This window comes from Poeciliopsis prolifica, unplaced genomic scaffold (assembly GCF_027474105.1).
Source record: "Poeciliopsis prolifica strain line A6 unplaced genomic scaffold, Auburn_PproV2 SCAFFOLD005, whole genome shotgun sequence".
NCBI classification, from domain to species: Eukaryota; Metazoa; Chordata; class Actinopteri; order Cyprinodontiformes; family Poeciliidae; genus Poeciliopsis; species Poeciliopsis prolifica.
Window position 1 is genome coordinate 7,799,299 of NW_026562380.1, and position 16,913 is coordinate 7,816,211.

The window sequence follows — 16,913 nt, forward strand, 5'->3', positions numbered from 1 at the left end:
CAGACAGACCAGGGATAAAGCTGGGAACATCTCATTGAGGTCTAGACAAAGCTAACCAAAACTAAGCGTTTTTCCCCTTCTTGCTAATTGCAATTTGCCATGTTTGGTAGCATCATGCTGTGGGGATCCCGTTCTTCAGGTCAACTTGATGAAAAAATGAATGGAACTAAGTATAGCACAAAGCAGGAGCTGCAAAAGACTTGAGAGATGGATAAACAGATGCTCACCTTCCTGCAGGAAGGTGACTGTGGATTCCTCAATGAAGGCAGGCATAAATGTTTTTTTCAAACAAATCACCACTAATGTTTCACTACTTTTTATTGTACTTTTATTGCAACAAATATCACAAAATATTCTAAGAAAAAGTTTTCATAACTCTTTACTTAGTTATAAAAACATTTTTAAAGCAATGCAACTTAATCATTCCAAGCAACATTGATGTACTGCTCTTTGATGGTCTGTTGCATATAATCCCAGTAGAATACAATGAAGTTTGTGGCTGTAATTTGATAAAATGTGGAAAGGTCTCCTATGGGATATTTGTAAGGCTCTGCATATTTTCATTGTTTATCCCTCTGTTCTCCAAAAATTGAGTATTTCTGTCTTTACTGGTTTTTGTTCCTGTTGACTTTGGTGGCATTCCTAGGAATTTAGAGCCTGCTAAATCTTAGAGCTTTACAGAGTTGCCAGTCAGTGTAAAACCTTTGTTGTTTTGAACACAGAATGCAAATAATCATAAATTATGTAATTTTTGTGAGTTATATAACTCACAAAAATTCAGTATGCTTTGACTTTAAAAGTCTAGTTTATATTTAGCAAACCACTGATTTCTCCTACATAAAATGTATTAATCAGAAATGTCATCAGCATTGTAATGTCATTTGACTCCAAGCTCTCTGTGCTTGGGTGAGCGGATATGATTCAGCCTCATGGCTGTTTCTCTTCCTCAATTATAAACTCATCATTGCCTTTCAGTTTTGCCATTTATCTGCCCAGCTCTTGTCAACATCAAAATCTGCAGCACTGAATAGTGAAGTGTGGGTTATTCTTAGGTCAGTGTATATGAAGTTGGAGAAATTAACACATTCTGGTGGTTTGTCTCCACAGGCAAAACTTGAAGAAGCTTTAACACTGGCCACAGATTTCCACAACTCTCTTCAGGACTTCATTGTTTGGCTAACCCAGGCTGAACAGACGCTGAACATGGTTTCTCCTGCTTCCCTCATTCTGGAAACCATCATGTTTCAAATTGATGAGCATAAGGTAATGTGTGGAGAGACAGAGCCTCTGGTGGGAAAGTTAATCCTGATGAAAATAAATACATTTTAGATTTTGCATCATTAGTGAATGTATTCCTGGAATAAAAGCAATTTTAAGAAGCCAAGCACATTTTTTATCTAGTTTTTTTTTTTTTTCTAAAAGCAAAACAAAAAAAAAAAACACTGCACTTAAACTTTTTTCATTAATACACCAAACCTGAATGTCTTTTCTCTGCATGTTTTCTGTGTTTGTGCAGATGTTCGTGACTGAGGTGAACTCACACAGAGAGCACATCATCGAGCTGGACAAGGCAGGCACGCATTTGAAGTACTTCAGCCAGAAACAGGACGTGGTGCTGATCAAGAACCTTCTGCTCAGCGTGCAAGGCCGCTGGGAGAAGCTGGTGCAGAGGTCTTTGGAACGAGGTCGCCTGCTGGATGACGCCAGGAAGAGGGCGAAGCAGGTAATGCTTTATGCATGTTTATGCTGAGTCTGGCACTGCCTTGCTGCACTACTATCAGGTTTGTTTTATTATCATTGGAAAGCTCCTTGGAAAGTGTATTACAGGCCTGTTTAAAATTCTGTCGGCATGCTGTAGCTTTGTTTTTATTAGTGTGTAGAACTTCTTTCCTTAGAGCCAAAGTGCTGGATCATGTGAACATAAAGCAGGACTTTGTGATAAATCAAGTTCAATCGTGGATTTTTCTTAACTTATTTTTACACTGTTTCTAATGTCTCTTCAGTTCCATGAAACCTTCAACAAACTCATGGAGTGGTTGGATGAATCTGAAAAGGCCCTGGACTCTGAAGTGGAAATTGCCAATGATCCTGACAAAATCAAGACACAGCTAACACAGCATAAGGTGACCAATCACTTTGTAGCCCCCTTAATGTTATCTCCATATATGGTACATGCACACTCAAGCCTTCACTCATGAAACATAACCGTCTGCATATCAGATGCTTAAATCGGTCAGCAAAAGAACAAAGGAGACCTTGACTAGCTGTGATTTAGTGATCATGACATATTTTTTTTTCTTTTTGTCTGTCTATATTTAAAGTTGTTTATGTCTGTGAATGAATGAATGAATGTCCTTTTGATGCACTTTTAGTAAGAATGCAAATGAATGTAGGGAACATCGTCAATAATGTTTTGATGTGAATATGCCAGTAATTATTACAATTTCTTGTTGGATACAAAGCTACTTTCTCCTTCCAAAAAACCTGCAGCTCATTATTAAGTTATTAAGTTACATACATGCTTTTTCTTGCATGAAATTTTGACACCAAGTTTAGCTGATTCTGAAATTGATTGATACTGATATTAGCAAATCAAACACAAAAGAAAACCAGGAATTGGCATTGGTCAGTACAAGGTCAATCGGGCCATCTCTTAAACTGTCAGCCTGTATGTTTACAGTATCATGTCCAGTACACCAATGAGGTCTATTTACACAAAATTCAGTGTCAGTAGGACATATTTCCAAAACTGTTTATTTTATTGTTTGTTCTTGCCATGTTTGCACTGTTATGTAGGGAGATTGAGCTAATCCTATCATAATCTGGGGTTGGACCAAATCTATTAGGGATTGGATACTTTTAATCTCTCTGGAGCAGTAGATGAGATTTGACCCCCTTTTGTGTTTGCCACACATAGATTTGCATCTTCATCACGACACACACACAAAGATTAGAGCCCTATTGACATTCCAGCAGTAGTTAGGAAATAATCTTTGTCTGGCTTTTCATCTAGATGTGCAGATTTTTAGCACACCTCTAAAACTGATGGTGTTTTGTCAAATGCAGGAGTTCCAGAAAGCTCTGGGGAGCAAACACTCTGTGTACGACACCACTGCTCGAACAGGCCGGGCCTTGAAAGACAAAACTGCTCTTAAAGATGATAAGCAGAAATTGGACGATATGTTGAGTGAACTGAGAGATAAGTGGGACACTGTTTGTGGAAAGTCAGTGGAAAGGTCAGAAGATATTTTTTAAAAAGATTTTCCTCTCCTGTCTACAAGCTGTAGTCAGGGCACTTTGCTTATTTATTTGTGTTCACCTGCAGGCAAAACAAGCTGGAGGAGGCCTTGCTGTTCTCGGGTCAGTTTACGGATGCCCTCCAGGCACTCATTGACTGGCTGTATAAAGTGGAACCTCAGCTAGCTGAGGACCAGCCAGTACATGGAGACATAGACCTGGTTCTCAATCTGATAGACAATCACAAGGTAGGAACCTCACTTTTGTTGTTCATGGATATGAGACGCGGTCACAAAAGCTAACTTTGAAAACATAAGGGTTTTCACTTCTGCACCACCGCCCTACTCTTTCATCCTTTTAATGGCTTTCTAATCATTCTGGCGCATAAACCACACAAGGCTGTGAAGATAGCTGTGTTTAAACAACTTCACAGATGGCACCACAAAGGTATACAGCAAATATAGCTTTGTGGTATTATTTGTATGTTAGGCTTGTTTCATGCAGTATGTTAAATATCACGTACAGTGGCTTGTAAATATATTCAGACCCTTTGAGTAAGTTCACATTTTGCCACAGTGAAACCAAAAACTTCAGTTTAATTTTATTGGAATTTTATGTGACTGATTAATTATGTGCAATTGTGAAGTCAAAAGAAAGAAAGTGTGTATTGGCATAAAATAAAAAAAAATAAAAAACTGAAGTGTTCCTTTAGAGATCCTGTTTAAAGTTTGCCACAAGCTTGTGGGGACCATGTGGAAGAAGTTGATCTGATAACATGAAACTAAAATTAAACTATTTGCTGCAAAACATGAAAAACACTAATTGTGGAGGATCATTATCATAACCCTGATCACAGCATCTTTAGAATGCTGTGATCATGGCGGTGGTCACAGTATTTTAGCATCTTACTGTGGGGTTGTTTTTCTTCAACAGCAGGCAATTCTGGAAGAAATCCTGTCGAGTTGAGACGGAGGCGGAGGTTGAGCTTTCACTAGGACAAGATTAAGCATATGGCCAGAAATACAAATGAGTTCAGAGCAAAACCTATTTATGTCTTAAAAATCATCCAGTCAAACTCCATTTCAGAGTCTGAAACAACACTTGAAAATTCTCAGATGCTTTCCATCCAGTCTGACTTAGCATGAGCAATTTTGCACAGAATTGACAAGAAGATTGCTGATGTGCAAAGATATTAGATGCATGTCCCAAAAAGACTTGCAGCTATAATTGCAGTGAAAGGTCACTCTATAAAGTTTTGACTTGGAACGGATGAATATAAAGATATGCCACACATGAAGAGCATAAGTCCCTCTGCATTATTTTGTCACATATTCTAACAAAAAGTTGAAATGTTAAAAGCAAACTAACACTTTAGCAGAACACTTTGGTTCACTTTGGTTTATCGGTTTGGCCCAGTTTACCAAAAAACTGGGCAAAACCAGAAATATAGATAGAAATATATATTCCTATTTATATTTGTTTCAATTAGTGAAAAGTTTGAAGTGCTTTACACTATGGCAAGTCATCTAATTGTTTCCTCTGTGAACTTGTGACTATAGGTTTTCCAAAAGGAGCTGGGAAAGCGGACAGTGAGCGTTCAGGCTCTCAAGCGTTCTGCAAGAGAACTCGTCGAAAACAGCCATGATGACTCCTCCTGGGTCAAAGTTCAGATGCAGGAGCTTAGCACTCGCTGGGATACTGTGTGCAACCTGTCTGTATCAAAGCAGGCCCGACTGGAGCAGGCCTTATGCCAGGTAAAGCACAGCCTCCGCTTCATTACGTGGAAGGTAAACTAGCTCTGTTAGCCTTATTGATGTTTGTCGTCTGGCTGCAGGCTGAGGAATTTCACTCTACTGTTCATATCCTGCTGGAGTGGCTGGCTGAGGCCGAGCAGAGTCTACGTTTTCACGGTAACCTCCCAGATGATGAGGAAGCTCTGCAAACATTGATTGAACAACACAAGGCAAGCGGTTCTAATATTTCTGCATTTTCTAACACTTCAGAAGGGCTTTTTTAAACCAGCTTAAATGCTGCAAACCAGAGATTGTATGCCCTTTCACTCCTGCAACTACCATCTGCTAAGAACTCTTGCTAAGTTTTGCACAATAACCCTTTTTTATATAGTACAATCTAGCAAAACTTCAGTATTTGATAACACACAAATGTTTATTTTTTGCTCAACATTTCTTACTTTAATCAGTCTTATTCTTGAATGAATCAGCTGAAAGGATCCATCATTCCACTGTATCACAGTCTGCACAATCGCTTATTGATTGAGGAAAAACCTCATGAGATCAAGGTCTAAACATCTTGGTTTTTCATCAGTTAGAAAAAACATTCTGCATCTCTAATCACTTTACTGCACAAACTGACAAGAGGGCAATGGGTGTTTTTATGTCTACTTTATTTATTGCAATGTGGATTTTTTTTCATCCAGAGTGGTAAGTAAACAAAACAGCAGTTGCAAAACTGTTTTAAAAAATAGGAGGTGAATTTTAGCCCTGGCTTTGTTATTATTTATACAATTTGATGATCATGCCACCTTCCCATATATTATGAAAGAAATCTAGCTTGCCAACATTTTTAATGATATCTTTTGCCTGGACAAACAGTCTAAACTATGTAATTGCAACCTGTCAGCCTTGTCATCCTTAATGCCAAAAACTGAGTGCTCCACTTTTCCTATGATTTCATCCTCTTAAAATAGCTCTGCATTGCTCTTACATGAAAACACGCACTAGCAATGATTTATTTTTATGTTTGCTGAAGATAAGCCAATAAAAATATAAACAACTTTTTTTGTCTATTTTCTGTTTTTAAGGAGTTAATTAAAAAGCTGGAAGAAAAGCGAGTTGCTCTGAACAAAGCGACAGGTATGGGAGAGGCTATTCTCAGCATATGCCATCCAGACTCCATCACAACCATTAAGCACTGGAACACCATCATTAAGGCCAGGTTTGAAGAGGTTAGTTTGCAGTGGTTATGAATGCCTGCCATATGTATTGGTTTGATAACACACTTTCCTGTCCAGTTTCTTCAGCTTCTGTCAAGAATTCTTGTCAGGAAGGGAACTATTGTAGTATATGTTTTAAACAATGATTAGTGAGATCCTGTATGTCTTTAAAAAAAATAAGATGCATGTACTGTTAAGTCACTGACATCGAATCAAGGATTATATTCATTACTACTCACTTTTGAGAAATTAGAGACAAGGTTACATTTCAGAATTTAAGTTCAGTTCATTTAATTTTTTTATATAATGCCAATTCAAATCCAACATTGTCTCAAGCCATAGAAACAAATCCAATTTATATATAGGAAAATTTAGTTAATTATATCCTGTCAACCAGACAGATTCAAAGTTATATTATGTCCCTGAGTCTCACACACATCACTTGAAGTAACAAATTAATTTTGGATTATTTTGAATGTTTCCAGATTTGTCCACTTATTTGAGCTACAGAAAAAAATTCTGACCTATTTTGACTGAAGTTAGTTTTTTTATGATATATTTAAAACAAACATATCTTGAAAATTTCCAGAAATTGTCTGAAGCACTAAAATCCTTTTGAATTACCTTTGTGGAAGTAACTGAATGTCAAAGGGCAGATCTCAGGTGATTGTATGTGCTACATGCATTTCCCATGAGTGCAGGTGCAGGCTTGGGTCAGGCAGCACCAACAGCGACTGGCCGTGGCGCTTACCGAGCTGTTAGCCACTCAGGAACTGTTGGAGAATTTGCTGACCTGGCTGCAGTGGGCTGAGACTAATCTGAACGACAGGGACAAAGAGACACTGCCTCAGGAAATTGAAGAAATCAAAAGCCTAATAGCAGAACACCAGGTAAAGTTTAACTGGTGAAAATAAAAACACCTCTTTTGTTTTATTTCTGATTTATTTGAAAAAGGCATTTCTGATTTTGCAGTTGTTTTAAAACAGTAGCTTTTCCCTTCCTTTGCAGACCTTCATGGAGGAAATGACGAGAAAGCAGCCAGATGTTGACAAAATCACTAAAACACATAAAAGGAAGCCAGCTCTGGAGCCCCAAATTCAATCACATATTCCTGTGCTAGACAAAGGACGAGCTGGAAGTATGTATCCCTTTCATATCCTGCCCAGAGTGTGATCTGAGGCAGCTAGCCAAGCATTGTGTCATTGCACAGTGATGTGACATCCTCATCTTCCTTCTTTTATCTGCTTGAGTGATGTCATGGTAAATCCTTTTCTTCTTATGTAGTTTTATCTTTTGCTTACAGGAAAACGCTCTCCCACGCAAACTATGTACGCATCAACAACACAAGCTCCGATTGAAACCAAGAACCCTCGCGTTAACCTGCTGGTTACTAAGTGGCAGCATGTGTGGCTGCTGGCGTTGGACCGAAGAAGGAAACTCAATGATGCATTGGACAGACAGGAGGAGGTAAATCAACGCTTCTATTAATTCAGTAATTTTTTTTTAAGAAATCTGTGTTTACTTTATTTTTCTTTCCTTTTTGGTTTAGCTAAAGGAATTTGCAAACTTTGACTTTGACGTGTGGAGGAAACGCTACATGCGCTGGATGAATCACAAAAAGTCTCGAGTCATGGACTTCTTCCGCCGCATTGACAAAGACCAAGACGGCAAAGTGACTCGACAGGAGTTCATCGAGGGAATACTCTCATCCAGTACGTGTCCACTACAAATCAGAGTGGTTTCATCCATCTGTCCATCTATTTATTTATTTATTTATTTAACTCAGAATTCATCATTCAACTTTTGTATTTATACTTTAAATGAGAAGATAATTCAACTATAAATGTGAAATTTTGGAAATATACAAAGTCCTGATACAGTGAAATTTCTCCTCTAAAGAATTCCCGACTAGCCGCCTGGAGATGAGTGCCGTGGCAGACATATTCGACAGAGACGGTGACGGTTACATTGACTACTACGAGTTTGTGGCAGCTCTGCATCCGAACAAAGATGCCTACAAGCCGCTGACAGATGCAGACAAAATTGAAGATGAGGTAATGGCTGTCATGGCTGGAGTTCACTGTCTTTTAATTCAAAGGAACAGTTCAGTGATACAGTGTATGTTTACAGGTTACCCGTCAAGTCGCAAAATGCAAATGTCCAAAAAGATTCCAAGTAGAGCAGATTGGAGCAAATAAATACAGGGTAAGTTATTATTTTCCTACATTCTATCTACAGCTGATTTGGTTCGTTTTATGGGAAATTGTTTGAAGGTAAGTGTTGAAATATGCAAAAATAAATCACGCTTTTGCTAACGTTTGAATATTTTCTTATTGTTTTTCCATCACCAGTTCTACCTTGGAAATCAGGTACTTCTGAAAGTCCTCCTCTGTGTCCATGTCTGTTTGGTTTCTCTCAGGCCTTTATGCTTTTCTGCATTTACTATGTTTGCTGTCCAGTTAACACTTCTTGCCCAGATTTCTGGCTGCTGTTATTGGACTGAAACTCAGAAGTAGAAAGTAAAATTTCTAATAACATCTGACTATTTTTTTCTGAAGCCAATCAGATCTTAAAACTAAAAAGCCCAACGTGAACGAGTTTTACACCTGTTCCTGTAGATCTTTTTGTATCTGCTTTTGAGTTTCAGAAAATAAAGTTTTGGCTTGCCAGCACCATTTCAGCCCATGTATTCAGTGGTTCACGGGCATAAATCCATCAGCTGGGCATCTAATAATGCTTTTGTTTGCTTGGCTTTGATGCTTCAGTATCATGGCAATGATTTACCTCCACAATGGCTGACACAGTTTGATCCATCAGCCAAATTCTTATTATCTGAGAATTTTAAAGTTGGGCAACTTAAATGTGCAATTCTTTTGTCTTGGCGAAAACAAATTCTGGGATGTTACAGTGCCTTGCGAAAGTATTCATCAAATTAGGTTTTTTTGGTTTGTCACATCTTATCACAAAAGGCCATAAAAAAATAAAAAATTTGTCTAGAATGTCAAAATGTGAAACAGTTCACTTGACATTAAATAATTTTGCAAGGCACTCTATATTTTGGAGAAGTCCATTTGGGATGAGGGTTAGTGAGACGGGATAAGGGTATCAGAGGTGATTTGTGCAACAGTTTGTATTGATGTTTCACTCAACAATGAATTGAAATAACTCTTTTGACAGTTTGGTCTGGTTCACTGCTTACATGACTCCCTAATGGGCGATGAGACAATAGCAAACAGGGAAAATCAAAATCTTACCCACCACCTACACGTTGAGGTTTTGGAAAGCTGTATTCTGGTAAATGGTTACTCTTCAGATGTTTCTTTGTGCTTCTTTTTTACTTCATCACCTGTAATGTTTCTGATCATTAGAATCACCAATCACATTAAATCATTCCAATACTCATAAAAGATTAGCAAAAGATTTTTTTTGTTGTTTTGGGGAGGGGAGCGATGATAAGGAGTTTGGCGAGAATCATCAGTGTTTGATCATGTCTGCGTGCCACACGTGAATTAGGCAGAAACAACTTGAACCATTCCCTCATTTTGTTCTCACTGTGTTAGCAAAGCTAGCTGCATCTGATATGCGTCAGTGCCATCAGTGCATTCTGAGCAGTTGTAGCTGTAGAAAGTGCAACAAAGGTTGCAGGAGTTGGATGTTTGCTCCCTTGATCATTTCGTCAGCCTGTTTATGGACAGAAAGCATGCGAATGTGATTGTGATCTGCACGTTTTTGTGCAACTTTCAACTGACATGCCACCATTTTCATAGAGCTTGAAGCATTTAAGTCCACAAAATGCTCAGTGTTTGTATGTTTGTATGACGTGATCAGGTGAAGGCAAATTATTGTACACTAACACCCCCTGGTGGTATAATGATGTGCCTTCAGCTGTAGTATTTTACAGGCTCAACCTGCAGTTATGGATTAAGCCACATGTGACTGAATTTGTGAGATTATTACAGTGAGAACCAACATGCGCAGAAATGACTCAAAAAATATATAATTCAGTTGTGAAGCTGTGGCAGTTTGAGTAATTGCTGTATTTACTGCTCAGCTCCACAAACTCTAAAGGAGCCTTAATTCAAATTTCCACAGGTCTGGATATAAAGCCTTACTGACACTGCAACCGAACCATGATCTGAACTCTCAGTTTATGACATTTTGATTGAATGACTCAGGCAAAAAATGTATAACTCATCCTGAAAATTTTACCAATGTCAGTCATGATGACATTGTTCAGTCAGGCTTATTATCAGACCATTGTGTGTATTTTAGGAAGTCTTGTGCACAAAAATAAAATAAAGAAATCCTAATCAAAATAGAAAAGAAAAACATTAATTTTTGAGTAATTTGTGTGTTTGACAATTGAAAGTAAACATGTATGTTTTGTGTCTGCATATCTTATGTGAAAAGAAAACCAGACTGCACATAAATAATTTAATGGCAATTAAATTTGTGCCAAATGAATCAATCTGATTCCTCCAAGCAGTCTGTTTTTTTTTTTTTTCTTCTTAAGTTGCGCAGCTTCTTGTTGTGTGTAGCAACAAGGAGCAAGCAGTTAGGTCAGTGTTTCTCACACGTCATCTCTCTGCTTTCCTTCTCCCGTCACAGTTTGGAGACTCTCAACAGCTGCGTCTTGTGCGAATTTTGCGCAGTACCGTAATGGTGCGAGTGGGTGGAGGCTGGATGGCTCTGGATGAGTTCCTTGTGAAGAACGACCCCTGTAGAGGTGAGCTCAGAGAGGAAGCATAAAACAAACCTTATCGAAGTGAAATAAGAGAGATATTCATTCAGAGTAATAGAAGAATAGCTATCAATTTTGAAAGATGCATCAGATTACATTCAGGTTGATATAAAATATTTTATTTTCTCTATTTTTAGTACTTAGTTGTTTGGAAAGGAAATTCTTAAGTCACGAAATAAATTTGAGTTTTGTGGTTGATCTTGTGGTAAAGCATTGATATACTAGTCTCTCTGAGGCTTGCATTAAACTGATTTCAAAATATATTTTAGCTGTCGTTCCATGAGATTCATCATTCACTTTACTATCATTCAGGACTACCTCAAAGACACAATGCAGAATGAATTAAATTGTATAAGCCCCCATTAAAACACAAAAACATCATTACGGCTTAAAAAAGATAGAAATATAATAAACAAAGTAGTAAATGTTAAAGTGGTCACTGATTATGCATCAGAGGTAGTGAAGGAGTATTAGCAATTTGCACCGCTGGCATTAGTAGCTGTTGACGGTGGTTTCAATCTACTTCCCAGAGAATGTAAATCCTTAATCTGAAGGTAACCCGGAGAACAATTAAAAGGTTGTTTCAAGAACAACTGTACGTTTTCTTATGATTCATTATGGTGCATTTACTGACTGTAATAAGTTTGGTGATTGTTAAATTAAGAAAATGGTCTATATAACCTGGTCGCTGGTAATTTGCTTTTTTTATTCTTTGCATAATCATAAAAACTGAAAACTAAAAACTGAGTGAAATTTAAAATTATAAGTAATATATATATATATATATATATATATATATATATATATATGTGTATGTGTGTGTGTGTATACATTTTATGTGTATAAATTGAAAAAAATTATTTATTGATTTTGAAATTTTTTGCACATTTTATCACCACCAACTGCTAAAGTTTTGTACTCTTCATGTTTCTGCTTTTGTTTTTAATAACTTGAATCTGTGTCTCTCCTGCTTAACCCCGCTGCTGCCAAACATGGTATTGCTTCTTCTAGTCCATCACCACGGGAGCAAAATGTTGCGCTCGGAATCAAACTCTTCAATTACTCAGTCTCCTATAGGTTGGCAAATCTCACACTTTCTCACCTTGCTCCATGAACCCACTGGCGGTATGTGTGTCTGCACATCCGAGTGTGTGGTGCTTGTGTTGGTCCTGGTGTGTACAACTTGTGTAGCTTAGCAACATGTGAGAGGTCACTGTAAAAGGAACGGCATTCTCAGAAAACGGCTGCACCCCAGTCAGCTGCTGCGGGGATTTTTCATGCATGCAGTTGTTTGTGTGACTCACATCACCTGCTGTTACTTTGTCCATGAACTTGGATTATTTAAAGACTTGAGAAGAACAAAGTCTTTCCATGTGGTTTTTTGTTCTCTGAGCATGCAATGCCAATTATCTTTTTCAGCCAAGAAGGTGATCATAAAACGCTTATCTGACTAACAACTCTAAATATTATAACTATAACTTTGTTATACTTTAAACTAAAGCAAAATCCATTGCATTTTAAAACAATGTGACTTTTGTTTTAATTTGCATGAAGGTGCGTTTTTGTGGCCAAACTGATTTCTTTCAGTTTATGTTTCATTAGTTTTGTAAATTATCTAACTTTACAAATTTTAGTTGTAAACTAAAATTTGTAAAGTTTCAGTTTACAAAACTTTACAAATCAATAAACTTGATTTTATTGTTCTAAACAGTAGCTGAGACTGGCTGAGAAATAAAAAAACAGGTACATCTCAGTAAATAAAATTATTGAAATATTTAACTTATTTGGTAACTCGGTGCAAAAAATTAAAAGACATATTTTATTTAGGTTCATTATCAAACTTTAGATCAAACTTTTAGTTTGTCATGTTAATTTAGATCATTTTACAGAAATGTTATTTTATTATGACTATAATAAAATAACATTTATAGCTATGGGCTATACAACCATGCATAAGACTGCTGACTTTGCATTTTGTTGGGCAGATTGTCACTATATTTAGATTCACAAGTAACCTGAAGCTGGAAATATATTCACACCTACAAAAGCCATCACACACCACTGTATTCAGGATTGATCACATTTGATCACATTTCTTGTGTTAAGCCACTTCTTTGCAAGTGACAATATAATAAGAACTTCTTTTAGGCAAATGGGAAAAAATGGCTTGTGTTCTAAAATCCTCTTTTCAGATAAAGTCACATGTTGCATTTCACTTAGCGAATCAGGGTCCCGGATTGTGCAGGAAGAGTGGAGAGGCTTAGACTCCAATGTTCTGTAATTGGGGATCCTTGTCATCTGCTGTTGGTGGTTCACTGTGTTTTATCAAGTCCACACCCCAGCAAAACCACAGGCTGATTGCCACTATGCAATACTGCACTGGTGCAGCAATTCTTGCAAAATTAAGCAGTGTGTGTACTAAAGAGCACATGGACATGCTTTTCAGTGGGTTTTCATCACCTGTAAGCTTTAGTCATCAAAGGTCACTAAAAATAATACTTATCTATATCACTCTTTCTGCAGTTTGCACAATCTGAGTATTAATATTTTTGACTGAGTTACGAAAATATGTTACCTTTCATCTGCTGTAGTATTGAGGTATACCTGTATTCCTCGACTGTTGCAGCAGTATTTTTCTTTCTTTTATTCATTCTGGTTGAGATGTGTTGCTGCATGAGCATTGCTTTCATGACAAGACACCTCATTATCTTAACACTTTATTTCATAAGTCAAAGACCTCTAAAAATGTGTTTGATGTGGATATTTGTTTTAGTTAAGCAGATTACCTCATTTATTCAGTTTTCCCTTTGCAGATAATCTTTCACAAAAATTATGTTGAGAAGGCGATACATTTTATGAAATTTGAGTTTATTCTGAAACATAATTGTAAAATATAAAGTGTTAACACCGTTGTCATCATCATCATCATCATCATCATCACCATTTTCATTACCACTGTCATCACCCTGAACACATTAAAAGCATAGGGTTGCAATCTCTATTGGCTGATTTATCCTTTATCTCAAATTCTTGAATGCATTTTTCAGCGAAGGGCCGGACCAACATGGAGCTCCGTGAGAAATTCATCCTCCCAGAGGGAGCAACACAAGTAATGGCGAGCTTCCGCTACAGAGGCCGGAAGTCTCGGCCATCGTCCAGAGGAGCCTCTCCCAACAGATCCACCTCAAGTCAGAGCTGCGCAATTCCAACAAATCCAGCTGCTTCCAGCACTCCTAAGGTGAGAGGGCAAACCTGATTGGCAGACCTGTTCTCATTTTGCTTCCCAAAGAACTGCAGAGTTTAATTTTCATCTCATTTAGCTACTTGAGTTTGATTTTTCTGCCACATATATTGCATAACTCCTCCACCTACTGTTTCTTGTAGTTTTTTTGATTTGTGAATCCATATGTGTTTTTTTTTTTCTTAATTTGCCATCGTTCCCTAGACTCAACACATTACCCGCAATTATGATAAGCCATGGCTTACAAACAGCAAACCCTCCACTCCTCTTAAATCATCAGACTCCTTTGAGAGCCAAGGTTCATCCTCAGAGGTATTGTGGAAACCAGCATGTGATGCAAAATGCTTCAAGCTTGTTACCCAACTGACATCCACTGTATTTCAAACAAATATGAAATACACTAAATTAATATTAAGGTGTTAACCTTGCATGCATGTTGCTTTTCTAACAAAGAGACTTTGAATAAAAGCCAAAAAAAAAAAAAGATTTCAGTTGGGTCGAGATATTTTGAAGTTTTCAAAATTCTGCTCAAAATCTAATGCTGCTTTAGTTTGATACACTTTGTGAAATTTGATAAGCTTCTAACAGTTTGTTGAGTTATTAACCCTTTCATACTAACACCTACTCACAGGGGCTTTGCTGATGTTAAAAGAGGGTTTCAAAAGGGATTTAAGCAAGATTAACTCTAACTCGGTGACATCTGTTGTGTTTTTTTTTTTTGGAAAGTTTGTTGTGTGTTTCAACTGGAAATAACTGAGTGACAAAAAAACTTATTTCTGTTTTTTTTTTTTTTTGTTTGTATTGCAGGGCACAGCAGTTCAAGGTAGCAAACTGCGTCTTCCAGGCTATTTATCTGGCAAAGGATTTCAATCAGGTGAAGAGGGAACCTTAATCAACAATGCTGTACTGAAAGCACGAGCACAGACAATTGGAGGTACGTTAATTGCTGGATATGTGGATATGTCTCAATTTCTGCTGGAAGGACAACCAAAAATTTTGAATAATGCTTACTTACATAATGGTTTAATGCTTCCAGAACCAAGAAAAAACTCCAGCCGACCAGGAAGTAAAGCCGGCAGCAGAGGGAGCAGTCGCAGAGGGAGCGACGCCTCTGACTTTGACATTTCAGACATTCAGTCTGTGTGTTCAGACATGTCGGAGACTGTCGGCGATTCCACGCGAACAACTCCACGCTCTGTGTCCCGCCAACACGGAGGAAAACCATCCAAGATCCCTACTCCTCAAAGGAGAACCACTTCCATAAGCAAACTGGCCAAGGGATCCAAGCGATAGTCAGTGGCCTTTAAAACAATGACCCTGGAGCTAGTTGCACCCTAAAACAAATACAGGACACTGTCAATGTCTACCGTAAGAGACTGCAAATTTGTTGAGTGTTATTTAATTTGTTGGTAAGATGTAAAATATTCTGTTAAGAGGCAATATGGTTTAATATTGTGTGCGAATGGATTGCTGATGGCCCTGTGTGTGTTGGTTTTTTAATGTATTTTATTTTTTCTGAAATTGTTTTATATTGTATTTAATTTTATTTATGCAAATCCTGTAGAGGTTTGACAAACACTACATAAAATCTGGGAATAACTATGCTAAATTGTAAAATTAACTTTTCTTCACCCTAATGAAGGGCAGAAAGCAGGAGAACGTTTTAAAAGTAACTGAATGTACTGTAACTTATGCCTGCTGATGTTTTGGAATAGTTGGTGCAATACCGTACCGCTTGAGGCACTGCAAATATCTATTTAAGTGCTTTATCATACTGCCACCTTGCATTTAAAAGGGCAATGCAATATAATACATTAAACTCTAGTAAGCACTCAAGAAACCTTTGAAAACTCCTACATGGGAGAAGTAGCAGAAGCCTTGTAATCACTTTTTTGTTTGTTTGCCACAACAGCTCCTACTTTGTTTCCTCCACTTCGCAGCGATGTGTGACCTTGATGAAGTGCCACTCCATGTAGCCATTCTATGTGCATTCATGTCTATGTATGGTTCATTTCGATAGAGCTGAAATTGTTATTGTAATGTTACTTTGTAATAAATCTGCTTGCAAAAAGCTACTGGAAACTGTCAATCATCCTGTAATCGTCTCTGCTTCTCTCGCTTTTTGAATTATAGTGGCGAGCAAAAGTATTTAACTTGTTCATATTTTGTTGAGTTTCAATAATTACCCTTTATGCATTTTACAGAATTTTTTTCTGATATACCAACAAAGTTGTGAAGAAAGAAAATAAGTTTTTTTTTATTTTTTTATTTTTTATTTTTTTATGTACAAATAGAAGTCTAAAGTATGTTGTGTTCATCCAATACCCCAAAAACATTCTAGGACACGTCTTTAATTACAGTTGCATGTTCTTTGAGGAATGTCTTCATTAGCCTCACTCAACTTTATGCTGAAATTGGTGTGTCTTTCTTAGCAAAATGGTCTTGCTGCAAATTGTAAACTGGAAATAAGTGTGGGCTAACCTTGGAACATTGTTTTATCAAATTAACTTCTCAATTGTTTTCTCCTGAAAACTTGTCTGATGCGTGCCTCATTTTTGGCTACATTTAGGTTAAAAACAGATTCACAGTGATTTACTTCTTTATTTTGGTATCACATGAAATCTCAATAAAGCATATTGTGGTTTGTGGATGTCATGTGGCAAGACGTAGAAAGGTTCAACTGGCCATGAGTACGATACACGGCACTGAGTCGGTGGTGTTTAGCTGTTATCTTTTGTAAA

General features: G+C 37.3%; 1 protein-coding gene across 6 annotated transcripts in view; it reads left to right on the top strand.

Moving 5' to 3' along the window:
- The window catches only part of dst (dystonin), a 110,922-nt gene extending 94,661 nt beyond the window's left edge, over nt 1-16,261 (top strand). For 5 of the 6 annotated variants that reach the window (XM_055030108.1, XM_055030109.1, XM_055030112.1 and 2 more), the window contains 22 exons: nt 1,108-1,263; nt 1,517-1,723; nt 2,004-2,123; nt 3,067-3,236; nt 3,326-3,485; nt 4,797-4,991; nt 5,072-5,200; nt 6,059-6,202; nt 6,892-7,080; nt 7,199-7,328; nt 7,494-7,657; nt 7,740-7,902; nt 8,090-8,244; nt 8,321-8,395; nt 8,542-8,559; nt 9,368-9,484; nt 10,799-10,916; nt 11,943-12,056; nt 13,979-14,169; nt 14,377-14,484; nt 14,980-15,106; nt 15,209-16,261. In XM_055030108.1, coding sequence (XP_054886083.1) covers nt 1,108-1,263; nt 1,517-1,723; nt 2,004-2,123; nt 3,067-3,236; nt 3,326-3,485; nt 4,797-4,991; nt 5,072-5,200; nt 6,059-6,202; nt 6,892-7,080; nt 7,199-7,328; nt 7,494-7,657; nt 7,740-7,902; nt 8,090-8,244; nt 8,321-8,395; nt 8,542-8,559; nt 9,368-9,484; nt 10,799-10,916; nt 11,943-12,056; nt 13,979-14,169; nt 14,377-14,484; nt 14,980-15,106; nt 15,209-15,465 — 3,207 coding nt within the window. In that variant the 3' untranslated portion in view covers nt 15,466-16,261. The remainder of the gene's footprint in view (nt 1-1,107; nt 1,264-1,516; nt 1,724-2,003; nt 2,124-3,066; nt 3,237-3,325; nt 3,486-4,796; nt 4,992-5,071; nt 5,201-6,058; nt 6,203-6,891; nt 7,081-7,198; nt 7,329-7,493; nt 7,658-7,739; nt 7,903-8,089; nt 8,245-8,320; nt 8,396-8,541; nt 8,560-9,367; nt 9,485-10,798; nt 10,917-11,942; nt 12,057-13,978; nt 14,170-14,376; nt 14,485-14,979; nt 15,107-15,208) is intronic. The other variant, XM_055030113.1, reaches the window with a different exon arrangement.
- The last annotated feature ends 652 nt before the right edge of the window (nt 16,262-16,913 follow it).